Source organism: Accipiter gentilis, chromosome 31 (genome assembly GCF_929443795.1).
Source record: "Accipiter gentilis chromosome 31, bAccGen1.1, whole genome shotgun sequence".
NCBI classification, from domain to species: domain Eukaryota; kingdom Metazoa; phylum Chordata; class Aves; order Accipitriformes; family Accipitridae; genus Astur; species Astur gentilis.
In genome coordinates, this window is record NC_064910.1 from 13,175,347 (window position 1) to 13,194,792 (window position 19,446).

General features: G+C 35.4%; 1 protein-coding gene across 1 annotated transcript in view; it reads right to left on the reverse strand.

Annotated features, from left to right (window-relative positions):
- Nucleotides 1–3,177: 3,177 nt before the first annotated feature.
- Nucleotides 3,178–19,446, reverse strand: part of PRKX (protein kinase cAMP-dependent X-linked catalytic subunit) — a 61,503-nt gene continuing 45,234 nt past the window's right edge. Inside the window, exons 5-9 of the mRNA XM_049834502.1 lie at nucleotides 17,668–17,763; nucleotides 13,291–13,348; nucleotides 10,658–10,735; nucleotides 7,463–7,611; nucleotides 3,178–6,943 (exon numbers count right to left, since the gene is read on the reverse strand). Of these exons, the coding sequence (XP_049690459.1) occupies nucleotides 7,486–7,611; nucleotides 10,658–10,735; nucleotides 13,291–13,348; nucleotides 17,668–17,763 (358 nt within the window). The 3' untranslated portion in view covers nucleotides 3,178–6,943; nucleotides 7,463–7,485. The remainder of the gene's footprint in view (nucleotides 6,944–7,462; nucleotides 7,612–10,657; nucleotides 10,736–13,290; nucleotides 13,349–17,667; nucleotides 17,764–19,446) is intronic.

Sequence of the window (19,446 nt, forward strand, 5' to 3'; positions counted from 1 at the left end):
CAAACCATGAGTGTATTAATCTGGAACAAACTTTGCTGCGCCTCGACAGTGCATTTACATATGTAGTCCCAGCTCAGTTTTATTAACACAAAGAGTAAATAATTTACCTACTTTAGTTACTTACCTGTACTTGGTTTTTTGCAAAATGTGTTACTAGAAGGGTAAAAGCTTTATCAAAACCTAAGAACAGAATGTAATTTAGTCTGCATGCCTCAAAGCAAACTGTTAAACAGCAGAAATGAAAGACATGCGCTTGTGAAGGTTTTACTGTACTAACACAGTCTAGCAGCCCTGCTTCAGTTAATTTTACAAGCACCTTGATTGGAAGAGGGTCCTAAATTAACTTAAAATTTCTTTCTAATTAAGAAATTAAAATCATGTCAGAGAAAGTACTAGATATTACACACACAAGTTGAAACACTCCATGTTTATGACATTTGTTCACTAAACTTCAGAAGCACCAAACAGCTGAGTCTTTTTTTGTAGCCTAAATCAAAAATTGACCTGTCTAATGCTCAACTTCCGAAGAAATGTGGACTTAAAGCAAGCTGCCTTTGAAAAGCTCAGAGATTTTCTAAGGCTCAGTCTTAATATTTGCTAAACTGCTCAGTTACACTCTCACAAAGCTGCTGAAAGAGAAAAGACTTGGTCCTTCAAGGTGAGAAGACAAGTTCAGGCTCTGAAGGAAGCCTGACACTGCATGCTCAAGCGAGCTGCTGTTTTCTTCATGTGATTTGCAACAGTAGCAGCATTCAAAGCACAACCACCTCCTCTGCACAACTTGCACTTGCGCAGAACAGAAAATTAAGAGGATGATGACTGTAAAGCACATTTCTTCTTCTCTAACCAAGGGGGTTTAGTCTCAAGGATTCTCTAAACTACACTAATTACTGACTAAAGTTGAAAAAACCTCTGGCTCCTACAACTATCTCTTTTTATACAATATGAGGAAGAGCAGCAGTTTATAGCTTAGCAGCCAGCATAAAGCTAGAACAGACACATTTTTCTCTACAACCTTTAGTGACAGAGCAAGTACACACACAAGTACGTACTGTTCAAACATACCAAGTTCAAGCTTATTTAGTTTCCCAAAATACTTTTCTGTCTTCCATTTGCCTTCTTTATTACCACAGTCTAGAATATGGACAATATGCTGGAGACAAGGACAAAAAAAACACCAAAAAAACCAAAACCAAACCCAAAAAACCACCTCAAGTTGGTTAGTTGTTTAAGCTGAAACAGACCTTACTTTTCAAGGTATCTATGATATACTCTGATAAACTAAGTAAAAATCAGTGCACTAGAGACAGCACCTGCACAGAGCCTTAACTAGAAGCAAGATAGGTCTGCATTTTTAGTGCTTCCAGTTACACATCAGTTTTAGGATCTCCCTCAGAGACTGCAGTGTCCTAAATTACAGAAACACTGGCTAGTGTCCTAAATCACAGATGCAGTAAGAGATGCTTGGCTCTCAACTGCCCCAACAACTCATTCTTATTGGCACCAAAACAAAGACAGCGAAGCGGATAAAACTGTATCATAAGTCAAAGCTGGTATAAAAGCCCTATCTACTGCTGAAATTTTCTGTTGTCACAGTTGGGAATATTCCTGCACAAGACTAGAAAAATATTTAGAGACATTGAAAGAAATTATTAAAATTCAGCTTGGAAAAATTTTACAATATTCCCGGTTTCAAGGATAAAGATGAAGTTTAAGATATATTCACGCGTGGTGTTTTTTTGAAGGGTAGATGAAAAGGGGAGTGGGAGAGAGAAAGGAAAGCTAGACTCTTCTACTGAGGACGGTAGAAGAGCCTTTTACCTTCCCTGTGAAAAGCTGCCTAATTCCTGAAGCTGAGATTGTAGCAGCTAGCAGGAGTTCACACACAGAAGAGCTTGGTATGTGAATTATATACCAATTCACAAAGTACTGGGCAAGATCCAGAGTTGCAACAGTGCCAGGTGCTTTCACCCATTTCTTATAATATCATACTGGTACTGGTTAACGGTAGGTCATGGAAGGGTAGGTTCTTGTCAAATGCTGCTTTAACAGTGTTTCGCAGTAAAAGGGCTAACGAACCATGAAGTGAGACAGATTTGGGAGTACTGAGTAATGCTATGTGAGTATGGTCCAGACAAAGTCATACATCAGCAAAACTTACCTGCCCTGCATGAGTGAAAAAACGTATTTAAAACGGCCTTTGTTGGATAAGATCTGGAGTTACACATGCAATCAAAAAAGACACAGTACTCGGGTTAGAACAAATGAACAAAAACTCTACCACATGGCAAAAGGCTGGGGTAAGAACAAGATGCCAAACCAAATTCTTTACAAACACCCTGGACACTTGCTAACATTCAAAACTCTGGTATGTTTTAACTGAGCGATTCTTTTGATTCATGTCAAAAAGACATGACTAAAAGCTTGCCAGGGCTTGTTGCAGTGTTCCTTCACTTTCCATTAGCAGTTTCTTGAGGCACATGACATAGTGGTTTACAAGAGAAAAAAGTCAATGCACAAAAATTTAGAATTAAGCCAGGCAGAAAGAAAGCATGAAGTTCTGTGTTAAAAACCCAACCCTTAACTAGTCCAAACTGTATCCAGTTGGTTCTATGCCTATATAATTATCTCTGCAAGATTAAGCTATCTAGTGGGTAAGAAATAAAATACAATTGACACGGGAGAAATAATTTAACACCAACAGCTAAACAAATTTTGTTAAAAACAGACTTTTGAAGTTCCTGATGGAAGATGAAATAAAGGTTTAGTTAGGTGTGCCTGACTTCATAAAAATATTTTTTGATGCCTAAAGAAACAGATTGAAATGAGTGTTCTGGACAGTGTTCAGGCCATTAAGTTGTGAAAATGTTGGAGCAATTAGGGTCATATAATCAAAGTTTAATGAGAAGTCTGAGTTAACACTTTTCATTACTGGTGCACTACCTGAAATGAATTTGAAAATATACTTTTTTGGTGCTTCTTCCATGCCAACTGAAATATGTTCCACCACTTGCATCTTGTTCTGGAAAGACTTAACTCCTGAAAAGAAGGAACAGTTGTTTTTCTACTCCTCTCCTCTTTCCTTGCATCATTTTATTGGATGAAGAACCTCTACCTCCTCCCAACATAAATGGAAGCAAACTAGGTTTAAACATTTAAAAAGATATAAAGGTTTATTAAATGAATCCAGATTTGACAGATATTACATAAATTAAACAGCAATAAAATTTTACTAGGGTTTATGTACAGATCACAGTGATTTTCATTGTGCAATGAGGGCTGACTTTGTAACTTTGAACAGTACTTATACAGGTGAGCTACAACAAGCAACCAGCAACAGACGTTAGTCCAAGTTAACCTCGCAAGTCTAGCAGTTCAAACTGATTATGCAGTACACAAATGCCTGCTACCACTATCACTACTTACTACACAACAGAGTATTTATAAAGCAGTCAAGGTTTGCCATAGAAAAGTGCAAAACATGAAAAGTCTGTACACAGTACAGTACAAAAAGGAATCATGCTACAGTCATTGAAAGCTGAAAAATAATTCTATAGCATAGGAAGCACTGCATCACAACTCTTCTGAATGGCAAGCAGATGGGCTGAGGAACAGCCATATCTTAATTGCTTTCAAAACTGCAAAATCCCTGTTCATCCATTTAAACATAGTTTAGTACCTATATTTGATCCATTAACAATGACTTTCTACAGTGGAAGATCACATTAGTTAAAGCTCAGTAGCACACATATTCATTGATCAAGCTAATTTACAGGAAAATCTACAGCATGTTCTCCATTGAAATCATGAAGCATTTATATCATTTGGTTACAAGGCAATTGAGTTTACAATGCACGTTTATCACTTAAAACCTCAAATTGGGCAATTAAAAATATATATATATATAAAACTCAAAAATAAAGGTTGTTTTTTAATGTTTAACATTCTTGTTCACCGAAGCAGAATACCAAAGGCCTACGGGCTCTTCCAAGAAAACAGTCCTTATGCAACAGTCTATACGCAAAAACATGTTAACAGAAGCAACCAAAATAAAATGAACTTCAGAGACTACCACACTTGAATCGAAAATAAAAAAGTGTTCTAGTCTGCTTAAAAAAAACACCCATAAAACCAGAGTCCTTAGTGCAGTGTGTATCTGGGGACTTCTGTGTGAGCACTCAGACAGGACTATGTTAGTGGGCCATGAAGTCCCAGCAAAGACTTAAAATAAAATATTCACTTGTGCAAATAAATAAAATGGGCAGGAAATAACAGCTCAAGTTCAAGACTGTAAAGAAAATAACTGATCACTTAAAATAATGCTTCAACAATGTTTTGGTTTTTCTTTTAGTGAAGGATTTTAAATAAAAAAAATTTGAAAGCAGTTTTGTACTAGAAAGCATGTTGACGAGGTCAGTAGTTAGGCATATGTACACATGGCTCTGGAAACAACGTTAAGTCAATGGATTATCATTATTAATAAGATTGTATTCATTTCTTTAGTCTCTATCATAATGAGTGTCAGTGCATCCACTGCCAGCAATGGATAAGATTCATAAAAAGAAAATCCACGAGCGCCTGTTGTTCAAGCATTCAAAACTTCTAACCACCACTGTGGCACATCAGTCAGATGCAGCTTCATTTCCTCAGCTTTTGAAGACTTAAACACAGTGCAGTTTTTAAATTTGGAAAAAAAAAATAATTCTATTTAGCATACTTGCTTGTTTCAGTTTGTACATTTTTGAGTAAGAAACTGGTTTTGTAGTACTCGGATTCCATAAAATACTGTAAGCTTACACATTAAAAAACCCCTGAACTGTGCTTGCTCCCCTTAGACAAAGTAAGCCGTGTTTTATGTGTTTCAGTTGTTCCCAATTGATTTGGAATAACTAATTCCACAGATACAAATACAGTGGACCAGATTCTTTTTTTTTTTTTTCTTTCAAGAGAATGAAGTATTTTTACCAGGTTAAAATGATAATTTTCTATGGATTTTCCTGTATTACAGTATACATTCTTACACAGTATTTACTGAGTGGTAGCTGGGGCCATCAACTTGTGACACTTACATAACATCAAGATGACTTTATGATATTCCAGAATTAGCACTTTGGAGTATCCTGATTTTGTTAAATATTGTGCATTTTTGCAGTTATGCAATCTCTTAAAGTTAGACTTGCTTTATGAAGAAATAGATCTAATACCCTAGAAACTGCAAGCTCTCAACAGCATTTCTTTACTGTTTAGAACTAAACAAAAGAAAATGGAGGTCACTTTTTCATGAGGAGACTCCAGCTGCAGATCTGTCAAAATTATAAACATGGCAATTTCAGTAGCGATTACTAGAATGTCTACTTCATAAGCATTCAGGATTTAGTTCAGAAAAATAAATCTTTGGCCTACATTTCTTATGGCATTTCAGATCAAAAATGTGGACAGCCATTTGTGGGAGAAACTTAAAGAGTTTTATGTAGAGCCATCAGTCATAGAAGTGGAAATCCAGTGAGCTAATATGCTTTTGAAAAATATATTTTTGGTCTATATATCATAATTTCACTGAAAGTTATCTAAAACCACATCTGAAAGAATGTAATTACTTTTTGAAATCGAAGCACTTCAGAATCAATTCCCCTATATTAACACAAGTTTCACAATACGTAACATGAAAAAACACTAAAAAAAGATCCCGACTTGTATACAATCTACCTTCATGTTTATGTGTATTCATATACATAGATACATACATATGCACATACCGATATTTGGTGCTACTAAAAATGAAGCAGTATTGCAAATACTTCCTAAATACAGTGTACTCAAGCTGCTAGAAAGATGTTAGTACAGGATGAAATAAGAGACTCCTTACATCTAAGGTTTGAACTCTGTACATATGGAATTCCTGGCAGCAGAGACTTTAGGACATTTCCAAAAGCAGGAGCAGAAAAATCAGGCTCTAATATATATTCAGTTTTCCCTCTGATATTCTGAAGTGCCAAGCATTCAACAACAACTATTTCAATAATGAAAAAAGTCTGTTATGGCTCATGCTTTACATTTGGAGAAGACAGCAAGCTTGAGAGAGAACAACTCCTGTAAGAGCCAGTTAGAGCCCTTTTATCAGTATGCACTGAGTTGCATGTTTACAGAGAGTCTTCATGTGAGGAATCTCATTTCAGACAGTGTATAATCACTCAATATCCTGGTTTGTAAAGAGACATCACTGTAACAGAACTTCATAAATTAGCCATTAAGTTGCATCTTAATCAACAATAAAACATGCCCTTGTCTTTCTGCTTTCAAGTACTATGGTTGCAAGTGTGAGGCATTGGAAATTTTAGGTACAAATCTTTTTTAAAACTTAATTATTTTTATTTTTTACAAAGAATTATAAAATGTATATAAGATGATGAAAAACTCATTTATCCTTTTAAGATTTTTATTCCTAGAGAACTTCTTGAAAAACATTATTTGAAAAATAAAAATCATAGACTCTGCAAAGTACAAAAATTTACATCTTTGCACAGTTCCTGTGCTTTAGTTGTATTGTATTCATTATATACATATATACTAATTTGTGCTTTTAATTACACAAGTTTAGTATAAACTTATAAAATTAAGTCTATGAGTTAACTATGCAAAAAGGATCTGTGAATAGCAGGAAACTTAACTAAACCATAAGTTAAAAAAAAAAATCCTAAAATATACCATTTTAGTGAGTCTACTTCAGAGTAGACTATCAATATTACAATTTACTAAACTAATGTCAAATGTTTACAGCAAAAAGTTATTCTTGCCTGCCTCCATCTCTTTAGATATTTACTATATGCTAATACATATCTGAATGCAGTATCATTCTTATCTACAAAGGAAGTCTTCATTTACGCATGAACTCCATTTCTCTTCAGACTTGCTCTTAGCACGCACTTCAATTTCCTTCCAGTTTCTATGACAAAAAATAATGAAAAAGGAACACAAAATACAGTGTGGAGCATGTAAATTGAACAACAACTATCAGCCTATCACAGTTACAAGACAGAATCCAGGGTATAGAATTAATCTGACAATCTTACTCCTCAGACTGAAGTCTTCATTCTTAACACAAAAATCTTGCAATCAAGAATAATTTCCTTATCTGTCAAATCAATCTAGATATTTGCTTTTAACACACTATTTTAAAAGTTTTAAGGACAGAACAACTTAAATATCTCTACGCAAATAACTTCTTCACTGTAGAACACCAAAGCCTGTGAGATAAATTACCTTTGTCATTCCATAAGCCTGCTTCACAATATTTTATTTCAACAGTTTACTTTATACTGTGTATTACTGCGATTCATGTTGTTTTTATGAGATATAAGGAAGTATTAATCACTGTTATGAATCAGAAGATGTAATTTCTGCATACAGCTCTCATTCACAGACCTGCAATTGTCTGAAGAGGACTCCTACCATTTGGACATACCTCATCCAGTGTAGATGTCGCACTCAGAAGTTCTTGAAAATTTCTAGATCTTTAGGGGGTACCGGAGGCATCTTGTTCCAGTCATCTTCAGGATAAGCTTCAAAATTGGAAGTATCCCCATCATTGGATACTTTTGGTACTATGGGAGGCTAGTCAGAACAAGCACAACAAAAATGTTAGTACAGTTTTCTCAATGAGCTCCTCTCCATCACATTAAAGCAGAAATTCTGTAAAAGACTGATTAAAAGGGGCACGTATTTATAAAACTTCACCTTTTTCACAAATAATGAGTGGCATGAGAGAGAGAGGCTTGTAGCAACATAGACATGTCCCAACACTTTGTCTATATTGCAGTTAAATATTGTGGTTAAAAGACACTTGTAATACTGATACCTGTTTTATTTAGCACTCAAGTTCTAGCTACTTTGCAGACCAAAGATAGCTACTGTAAAAGATTACTACAACTAAGCTTCCAGGCACGCGTTGTTACAGCATAATCTGCTACTCTCCTTCCTCACTCTTGCCCTCCTCTGTGTCCTATGAGCAAAAAAGGAGTGTAATCACATTAGGTTCCTTTCAAGAAAGAAATAGTCTTGATGGCAGTGTGGGGAACTGCTTTCTAATTGAAGGAAAAAAGCTTCCTCTTCATTGCTTTCAAATAGATTGATTGCTTTCAAGAAGGTTGAGATGACTAATTTGTGTATGCCTCATAATACCTACTATGCTTTTTCCTAGACTAGCAAAAAAATTGAACAGGTAAAGAAACTGCTGCACTGGAAAAACTTATTTCACAAGCATGTCTGTAAAAGCATCTTAATTCAAATAGATCTTTTCAAGGAAGCTTGGAGGTGCCAAGAGAAATATGTTTTCTATTTCTTTCCTCAGAGGATACTTTGGATTTCCAGTATCGCCTACAGGTACTGCAAAGCTGGTGGGTTTTCCTTGTCTTATATCTAGCATCAAGATTACTCTGCCCTTTTAGCCACAGGCAATGAGATAAAGCTCCTTTCTGGAACATTTCGTTAATCCCAAGGGTTAATGTAGAGCAACCCCCTTTTCTTCTCTCAAGGGACATTCATCTCTCTAACCCCTTCTCAGTGACAGAGCGCTTAACTATCCTCAGGACTCCAGCAAACACTTTAGAATGAGAAAACCTTAAGGATGATCACCAAACTGGCTAATAAAAGTCATACCACAGAACAATAAAGTACAGCAAAATGTTATCCTGCACCTCCTCAAAAAGATAACAGTCCAGCTTCCTCTAGCTCGGAGTTCTTATCTGAGCTTTTGGGCTTCTCAGTTTGAAACAATGCTATCAGCAGGTTTTCAATGGGAAAGAAAGGGTCCCTGAGGGATGGTACTTCTAAGCCTCAGACAAAAGCAAAGTCCTACTTTTGCATACAGCAGTCACAGTATGCTGCTCAGATGCTTAAGAAAAAGTACAGAATCTGCTCTGCTCCCAAGGACTATCCGTTCCACTGCAGGCAATGCCTGGCACCCCTACCTCCCTGTAAGCATTCTGGCAGGAAAAAGAGAAAAATAAAAAAAAGAGAGAAAGGAAAATCCTTTATTTTTAGATTAACAAAATTATTTTCTCTCAGCCATTACTATTATTTATATAATACTGATATTTAAGCTCTTATCAGGACCGTGAATCAATGCTTCATTTGTACAATAGGCCAATTCACACTTTTTACAGGGAAAATGGAGCACTGTATCCATTTTTTCATATTTTCAGTCTCTTCATCAGTATGAAATAGTGAGATTGTGAAAACTAATTCTGAAGAATATAGCTGCCTCTAGAAATAACAACATAAATTTCTGACCCAATTCACATCCTTGCTCTGAAGTATAATTAAACAGGATTTCATCTTCTAAGAACTTAACGTAACCATCAGAAAAATTAAGAAAACAAGTTTTGGATTCATAATAATCTGAATACCATGGTGACTTTTTATTTAAGAAAAAAAAGTAATAAAAAAATGCAACACAAAGGATGTTTGGACCTGAAACTTTTGATTTGGTTGTCTAACATTCAGGTTTTAATATTATTAGTTTGTTATTTATTTGGTAATACGGTAGGTTGTCATAAACTTCAGAGTTGCAATACTTATAAAACATGTTATCACCCAGTTTGTGTTCTTTGTTGATTTGTGTAAGCAGGATTTACAGTAAATAATTTGAAAAATGTGACTTCATTACAACAGATCTACATAAAACATCAACTGAGTGTAGTAACCATTAAAAAAACCCCAACAAACCCACAAATTTAAAACAAAGTAAATATTTTTTTTTTTACGGAAAAAAGTCACCTACAGCTTTGTATTAGGATGCTGTCTACAAGAATATATCAAGAACATTTTCATCTCTTAATTATTTTGCAAGAACTCAATTTAAGATATCTAGCCAGAAATTCATTGCAAGAAACTAATGCAAACAGAAGGAAAACCAAACATTTAAGTGGTACTTGATTGACTGCATATGGCAACCTATGTTACTGAGAATCACTGCTGTAAGAAATCGTAGTAGTTAGAACTTTGAGGAAGGAAAGAAAGAAGGCAGTTTTACTTCCAAAGGATTTTAAAAAGCATTTTGCAATGTTGATAGCTCTTGCAAGCATCTGCCCTCATATAATACTAGAATTCACTGCTGTTAAAAAGTATGTTAGAATTACATTCATAAATTCTTCTCTTTCACCTTCCCTATTCCTCCTACTCCCATATGCTTTACATTTTATTAAAGCATTTACCCGAATTGAACTTGGCACAAAAATTTAAAGCCCAGAGTAAAATACTTCCACAGATATAAGGGCGGGGGTGCAGAATCAAAACAACAAACTGCTGATCTCTCCTCATCCCCCCCAAACAAAAACACACCTACAAGAAGTAATTACTTACAAAATCCTAAAACTGAAAATTAAATTTGTATTAACTAATCAGATTCAGCAAAACAAAGCAGGGATTTTTTTCTTAGACATTTTGTATATAGACAAAAATGCAAGTAGACATTCATAAAATTAATTCTGCAGTGTAAAAAGGCAAAAATGCATGTAATTATTGATGTGTGCTTATAAATACATGCTTATACACACATACGAACACCCAGACACAACAGACCACAAAACCTGAACAGATCAGCTTAAATGAACAACGATTTCTTGTTGCAATGTCCTATACAGTATTTCGCAGAATATACCTTTAGTCTCCTTTGAGGTACAGCATCCCAGTCTATAGACCTGAACCATCGATGTCTCTTCACATCATCTGCTCCATTCTTTAAAGAAAAAATCAAAATTAATATTTAGTGAGTTATATGTATGCCAAACCATGTATTTCACCATAAGAACTGTGGTAAAAAGGTAGACTAATGGTCTAACTCTTTTTCTTTCCTCAGGTGATAATCATTAAAGGATTCTACAGGATAAATTCATAGTTTTATTTCCCTAGCAGATCCTGAGTTCCAGCAGTAAGATCCAATTTTTTATTATTTTTTTTTAGCAGCATTCTTCTGACACAAGGGAGGTCAAGAACAGGGTTTAAAATGCCCACAAAATCCTTCACTGCAGTTCTATTCACTTCTGTTTCCTCCAACATTTTAGAAAGTATATCTGAAAAAGAGACATTCTCTAATCCTCACACTAATAAAAAAAAAATAAAAAATTGAGTGTTGATGGTGTCAAATAAAAATTATGCCTGGGAATCACGTAGTTCTATCAAATATTACAGAGGTTTAATGGTGACAACAAGAGGTTCTCACTACTGTTATAAAAGTGTTTATATAAAACCATTTGTTTTCATTTTAGATATACAGTTAAAGGCATATTTGTCTTGTAATGATTATTCTCTCTCAGCTGACTGGTTTGATTATGTGTATAAAGAATGAAAATGGCTCCCCCCCAGATGAAGCTTGGTACAAGCACAGACTCCTTCTCAAGGCATTAAGTACTGGGCAAAAGCAGCTGGTTCTCTGTCGCAGGCCTGATCACAGCATAGTTTTAATGCACAGCACTCGAGCTCATACCACATGCAGCTCCACAGAATGAAGCATATCACACATTTGTTTTTTTCTGATGTATATGGAGTAGGACTATCCATGCTCATATCCAAAGAAGGAACAAGAAGAGTAATTTATCACCTAGTTCCCTCAAAAGCAGATCTGGCAATGCTTCGCCAGAAAATGCCCAATGGGATTTAAGCCTTTTTAAATGAACTACAATTTTTTAAAAGGATCAGACTTAAGACTGACCTACCACCCCCACTCCAAATCCACTTCTAATTAGAACTATTTTTGATTTTGACATTTTAGCCAACTGTACAGAAAAAACCCAAACATACCAAAACAACCACTGACTAAAAAACCACAACAACCAAACCAAAAAACTCCCCAAAAACAAAAGCCAGCCAAACACACTTCCTAAAACCCATGTTCAAATAAACCAAGGTTTGCTTTTGTTTTCGTCTTCCTTCAAAACTGTCAAAAGATAAAAGACTTTTCACTGGTCAATAACTTTATAAATTTTCAGCTTATGAAAGTTTGGTTTTAATCCTCCTGCTCTCACCCCCGCCCTGAAAAACACTGGAAAGAACTCTGAGGGATAAGAAAAACATTTATTTCCTAGCTTTTCTTACCAGTCTAAGTTTGTGCCATAAAAGGCTCTGAAAAGGAACTTTGGACAGCAGGTTCTAGCATCTATACTTATATCAGTATGTTCAAGGAACCTGGATGACTCTGCATTTTTTACATTCTTCACTTATGTGCACCATGAACTGTGCTTTGTGCAAAAAAGCAAACTTCTAACCTCCCCTGCCCAAGGAGATGGAATTTTTAGCTGTCTCTGTAAAACTAAAAGATTACACAGCTAATTTATGTACCTGCAACAGTGTAACAACAATAACAAGCCAATAAAGATAGGATTATCTTACTCTGCCAAAGGGTAAATTAACCTACACTGAGTTCTGTGCGGTAGTTTGGCTAGTCTGTTAAAGTACCTGAGTTTGTTCATGTGCAGCTAACTTCTCACTGCACTACCAACCATAGCTACTGCACAGCTGCAGAATCAAATAAGCTTGTAATACAGCTGTCATCTTGGCATTACAAGTAGTACCACATCAGGACAGCACACAGAATTCACAGGATTGCTTTGTGTTCCTCCTTGATATATCACAGATGTAGATGTATTTCTGAGGTAGGCTAGAATGTTACCTGGAACACGTGAGCATATTTTTCATTAGTAAGCTATTGCCTTCACAAGTCTGTTCAGAATGGGATGAATAATTCTTCTTGGTGGAAGACTGTTTGACTGTGCTTAATCAGCCCCATCACCAAACTATCAGGACAATAACCAAACATCATGGTACTACAACAACCTTTATATTCCTTAAAATAATTTTTAAGCTTCACATTTGGTTAGTGCTCCTTCCGGGATTAAACAACTCCCAAGAAAGAACCAAAATCAGCTGGCGCTCTCCTGCAGGACTTAACAACATGTTTCTGGTCTAATGTAATGGTCTAATGTAAATGTTCAAATTAATCAGGAAACAGGTAGGGTTTCTTTTTTTCCTTCTCTCTTTTTTGGGGGGTGGGGTGGGTGGGGAGGGAAACTGTCAAGAAGGATAGCATTAATCCAGGCAAACAGGAGTATGATTTCCAGAAATACACTGTTAAACTTTGCATTTAGGATTGCACAACTGAATTAATGTATGGGAAAATATATCTCAATTTCACATTCATAAAAACAAAAGCCATAGAAGAGCTGTTCTACATCATTCCTACAGAATTCTTTCAACCTTGTGCTATGTTCTGCATTACACCTAACATTTTATACTGACCTTCATATTTCCTAATCGTCTTGTCCTGTCTACCACAAGCAGCTTCTTAATAAGGTCTCTGCAGTAAAGAAAACATGTTCTCTGTTAAATAAAAGTAATTTATATTTGACTCATACAAATGTTACAGAATATGAGCAAAATTCCCTTTGACTAGCTAATACTATGTATAATTTACCCATTCATTTCCTACATATTTTAGGACACTTAAGAGTGAATGATAGAAAGGAATAACCTGTTCTAAAAGGAACTTGCAGAATTCTTGCAAGTTCCTTTTAGACTCTTTCAAGAAAGAAAGGAGAAAAATTTTCTCTCTCTCTTCTCCCCTGCCCCCCCGCCAAGTAGTACTATATCTTTCTTTGTATTTTTGTATTTTGCTGGGCATTCCAAATCTCAAAATGGATCTCAAACATATTTGGCAGAACACAACTCTAATATATATAAAAAAATACTGATAAAGCCGCACCCTCAACTTTATACATTGACATTTACACCATGGCAGCTAAACATTCAGAGAAACAGTGGAAGAGCTAGTCATCTGCTTTGAACTACTAACATCTATAAGTTTTAATTTAATTGAAAATGAAAAGCCTCCCCTGAGATTTTAGTTCATTGAACAGTTCTACATAAAGCTAAATCAACATTTTAAAAGATGAATGCAAGTTTAGATAACGGACTTTCATTTTAATAGCAAAGTACTTTAAATATTAAGCATCAAAAACCCAACATAAATCAAAGTGAGCATCACAATTTATTGAGTTAGCTTGATTACTTCTGACCTGAGAGAAAAATCTGGCTTCACAGTTGTACAAACAGTTACTGTTTATCTCAAAGATTATTTTGCTGTTTATTTTTAGGATAATAGCATTCTGGTCTCATTGCATAAAAGTACCAATGACAGGAAAGAACAAAAGTTTAGCCATCCTTCTTCCTATACCCTCAAACAGACCTGAGAGATGCAATACTGCATGAAATGCTGGGAATCTACAGAGTATGGCTACTTCCAATTTTTAACTTTGTAGAAGGTTTAAAAAAACCCAACAGTTTTATTTACAGAAAGGAATGCAAACATATTAATGACACACCTGTCTCTATCCCTAACTGTAACACCTACTATCCCAAAACAAAAACAGTATTCTGTCACCTACCCTTGAAATCACAAAAGGATATGCACAAATATATGAACTGAGAGTTAATGTGCTAGACTGTTTGAAAAGCTGTTCTATTTGGCAGGAATATAGTTCTAAAATTCAGCTAGAAAAATATTCAATTGCTAGATAAAAGGAGAGTAAAAAAGTCAAGGTAGAAGGCAACTTTTAAAACTCTCATGATCATTCCAGCCAATCAATATTTGAATTGGATTAAATTATGTGACCAACTCCTTTTACAGTCATCTTCGCAGAAATACCTTCTTCTAGTTCTTCGTGCAGAATACTATTCCTTATGCAGAAGGCTACAAGAACAGCTATAACCAGGCTTTAAAACAGAAGGAGGACTGAAAAAAAAATATCCAGAAACCCACAACTATATTCACAGGCTATATGGCCAAAGATAAATCATGGAGTTTCCTATTCCTATATACCCAGAAAACATTCAGTGGATCATTCTTGGCTTGCTTCAAAAATTCACCTTTTAAAAGAACAGTTAAGGGATGAGCTTGCTCAGTGATACTGTGTTGTCACTAAAGATGAAGACATTTGCTGCATTCAACAGAACAAACACCCATTAAATTGAAACAAGTAATAGATTGCTTAGTACTTCTTTATTACATAGTTTCTCAAGAGTAATTTAGAAATGATCATGTTAAAGTCAATCCAATAGATTTGTTGCTGTATGTATGCAGGGAATGAAATTCTACACCAAGGTCTTTCCAGACCAATAACCATTAAACTGGTGTTTCATTTGGTATTTTCCAAAACTGCCTTTGCAAAGAAAAGTTTACAAAAGCAAAAAAAGAAAAATATAAAGAAATAACTTATAAACTCATTAGTGGCCAAAGAAATAGGTGGAGCATAATTAACGCTTCTGTTTTATCAGAAATTAAATAACACAAAACTCTGCTGACAGTCTTATTTTGGAATTTCTAGTTGGTTAATTTATCATCATCATCAGGGCAGAAGTTGGTCTTCAGAAGAGATCTGAACTAATGGTCAAATGTGTCAAGGACTTCATGTACACAGGACAAAGGACTTGGAGAAAACACCTGATCAAATTGCAAGGTGGCTAGCAAAAGGGACACAGCAGAGAGCAATGTGAAGAGATGGTAGCTTAGGCCAGAAGGAACAGCACTTATACAAGACACCCAGGAGCTATACAGCACAGTAAGAGACAGTGAACATCATGCAGCAGGAGGGAAAGCAAAAGTAGTACAAATGCAAAAAGTAGAAAGTGTGGGAGGGTGATAGGGGGTAGAAACCAGAAAAATGTCAACCAGTAAGTTTATGTAGTACATCTAGGTAGAAAAGTTTTCTCAAAATTCAAAAAGGAAAATAGTTTTGTTGCCTAAAAGCAGAGAGTTAAAGTTCAATTGTTATAAACACAGTATAGCACTAACACTTCAGACATAGCCTGGATGTGACAGGACCCAAGATAGTCTTCTTCCTTGCTGAGATACCAACTGATAGGAAGGAGAGAGAAAAATCAAGAGGGATCGAAGTAAGGTAAGAAGCAGACTGTCGCCTTAGGACAAAATAATCTTGGCATCTGCGGTAAGCTAATGGTGCAGATGTCAAAGACTATCCAGTTATGCATACTGTGGTTCAAAAAAACAGGAAGAGGGGTTGACAGAAGAGAGATACATTATGCTAACAACTCACTGCAGAAAGCAGGTGAAGACTCGCAAATGAATGAGATCACCCAAAACCAAGGTGTGAAAGGAGGAAAGCCCAAGCTAGAATCCCATGAGACCTCTTAAAGGCAGGAGTGTACTGGGACCAAGCTGCCAAACACACACTGAAAGGACATCTGGATAAGAGAAGTTGGGAAAGAGGTGTATCAACAACTATGTTGATTAATGTATCCTACAATTCATTGGCAGTCACGTCTAGACTGAAGAGCAAAACCTGCATATGCATGCTTACTACCATAACTAGGAAACTTCACAGCATCAGACATCTTCTGGACAGAAGAAATCAGTGGTGGTCTGTGAATGTCGAGCACAAACAGAAGCTGGCAGCATCTCTACTTTTAAATGTAGACACCATTTCCACCATGTTAGACAGGTTGCTAGTGATAATAACCTAATTTGAGCTGTTCATTTTCTGGTCACACTCTTATACTTTAGTGCACACAACACCATGTGAGATACTCGGTTTTCTTCTTAAGACAGACTGGGTTAGGAAGACAAAACAATGAGACTACATTAAATTGGAAACACCATCGAGATAATAAGGGAAAACTGTTAAGAACAGACACAAATATGAGACACTAATCAGCCTAATGTGATGTAGATGTGCTTGATTCAGTGCACCTGATGATCAGTGGAGGCTTAAAAAATCCTCCCCAAATGATTATTTTTGCAAGACAATTCATAACAGTTCAGAGAAAGTTGGACAGATTTCATTAGATTTACCATACATTTTATCTATTTACCTAGTGACAGTAAGCAAGGGCCATCTCTATGGTCACTTCTTCAAAACACCTTGAATGATTAACTGGGAACATAAGAATAACTTACTGTCCTCATTCACTCAGTCATCTCTGCTTCTGAGCAGAAACTTCATGTTTAAAATTGCACTACTTCTGTTCTAATGTGTACTAACAATTATTTCAACTATGGAATTTTTCAATAGGGAAAAAAGCATTTCATCTGCAATATACCTGTCAGAATTTCAAAATACTATGAATAAAACCCATACATGCATATATAAGACTGCATATTGAACTGGGGCCCTGCTATCAGAAATGGAAGTCGATTTTATACTGGAACTTCTGAAGCATCAGACAGTTAATTCAAATTGTTATGTTGCAGAGTGATTTAACAGGTTTGTATGCATACAAAGGAACAGTTTAGTATTCGTTTCCTGCTCTCCTAATTTTTACTCATATTAAATTATCTCCTCATATTTCTCCTCTTTTCTTTCTTCCAGGCACCAACCTGGTACCAACGAGCTTTGCACAAGGTAGAAAAGCATTTAATATTCCAAAATATGCAGAAAAGTAAGAGATGCAGATACTATCTTACAGATGTATCTCCAGCTTGAGAACTAGCAAACACATGATTTTACTTGGACTGCAAGAGTAAATGTAATTAAAATATTTTCCAACTTGGCATTTTAGAAAATCAGAATCTGGTATCTGGTCTTCTATGAAGATCCTTTAGAAACAGTGCTCAGGAGGTGTTTAGAATATAAAAGATAGTGTTGGGAGTCATGGACTTACTTTACATATAAATCCAAATGCCTCGGGAAATCTATTTTGCCAGCAAGAATCTTCTGATATATACCAAATGGATTGTCATCAAAAAACGGAGGAAACCTATTTTAATACAGCAAATTTTTAGAGGTTAGAAAAAGAATTTCTAAAAATAAAAAATCTTATAAACATTATGATGTTATAGTAATTCCCCTCAGAAACTATTATATAGTTCTTTATGGTAGGGCATCATCAATCAAATACTAACTTGAAGAATAACAAGTTAAGGCTGCTATTGCAAAACAAACAAACAAAAACCCAAACATTTTTGTACACAGCACCATGAATACATTAGAATTGAAGTATTACAAGAGAGATTTTTGTTACATTAATACAGTAAAAATATCAATTATGAAACAAATTTTCAGTGTTAAAGCAAAAAATGCTTTGCCTTTATCTATAAAACCCAAGGGTATACTTTCCAAAACAGCATTACCATTTTTGTTCTTGTCCTGTAACTGCAGGCATACCCTTCTTTATTCACTAGTTTCTATTTAAAGTTTCAGAGGACCCTCATATGAATATTGTCCGGTTCAGTTATTTATTGTACTTCTGGAATTCAAGTATATGTTTTGTTAGAGAAGGTTTGAAAGAGACAGACTGTTCAGAACCTGAAATTCTCTTAAGTGCACCTGTCTTTCTGTGTTGGACAGATAAAGTACTTGTTTCATAATCTTCCCAAGATGATCAGTAAACCAAGATGCAATTAAATTTCTACTTTTGCTATTTTCTAGAAAGTCCTTCATGAAGTTATGAGCTAACAGAGAGACTACTTCTTGTCTTATAGCTACAGTAAGAATGGAAAGTTTTCTGTTGTGTTTCCTTTACTAGTATAGTACATACCCTGATTACTGCAAGAGGCTCAGAGTATGGGTGCATCAGTACAGTCAGTATAAGCAGCTTATCCCAAGTGCCAACAAGTTTTCAGAGTGGCAGTCACCTTTTTAGAAGTTACCACAGGAAACCTTTTAGGGGAATGGAATAACTAACTACTCATTCACTAATCTCAGTCCTGCCTTGACTTCTGTAACATGACCAAAGCATCCCTCCTAATATGCTTCTGTCTCAAAACCCCTACAGAATAGAAAAAAACCCCCGATTTTGAGTATCAACCATATTAGTAACATCCAACCACCATTACAGTCCAATGTTTAAAATATTTTCACATCTCCCTAACGTTTTATAGTTACTTTCTAAGAGAACTTAACTGCATGTGTACACACACAAATACAGTGCTGGTGGCTTTGGAAATCATTGGTAGCACAAACAAGGGTGAAAACAACGTTTCTTCATTTTACATTCTTTCCTTAATTTTATGCTACTCAAATTAGCTTATTACTCAACAAGTACTCTACATTATTTCCATTACGTGTTTTCAGAAGTACTAATTTCTTCATTATTCAGCTGATGGTCAAGTGAATTAGCATTTCCTTTGAAATACTGTAAAATTCAGCCACAAACAAAACCAAATTCCATCAGAATAGTTAAATAAAGTTATCTGTATGCAAAAAGTAAAAAAAGTAATACTTCAAAGCACAGAAAAGCATGACAAAACTATATGGTTAAGGCAAGACTGAAGAACATTTCTTGATGGTGTTCAGAAAGCCAGAGTATTTTCATTCTGAAAACTGAATAGTCTCAGCTTGAAAGAAACTGGAAAATATAAGAATCTCAGCAAAAAATATTTGTGTTTTTACAAATTCCTGCTCTGACACTAAAGAACAAGGAAAATGTGATATATATTTA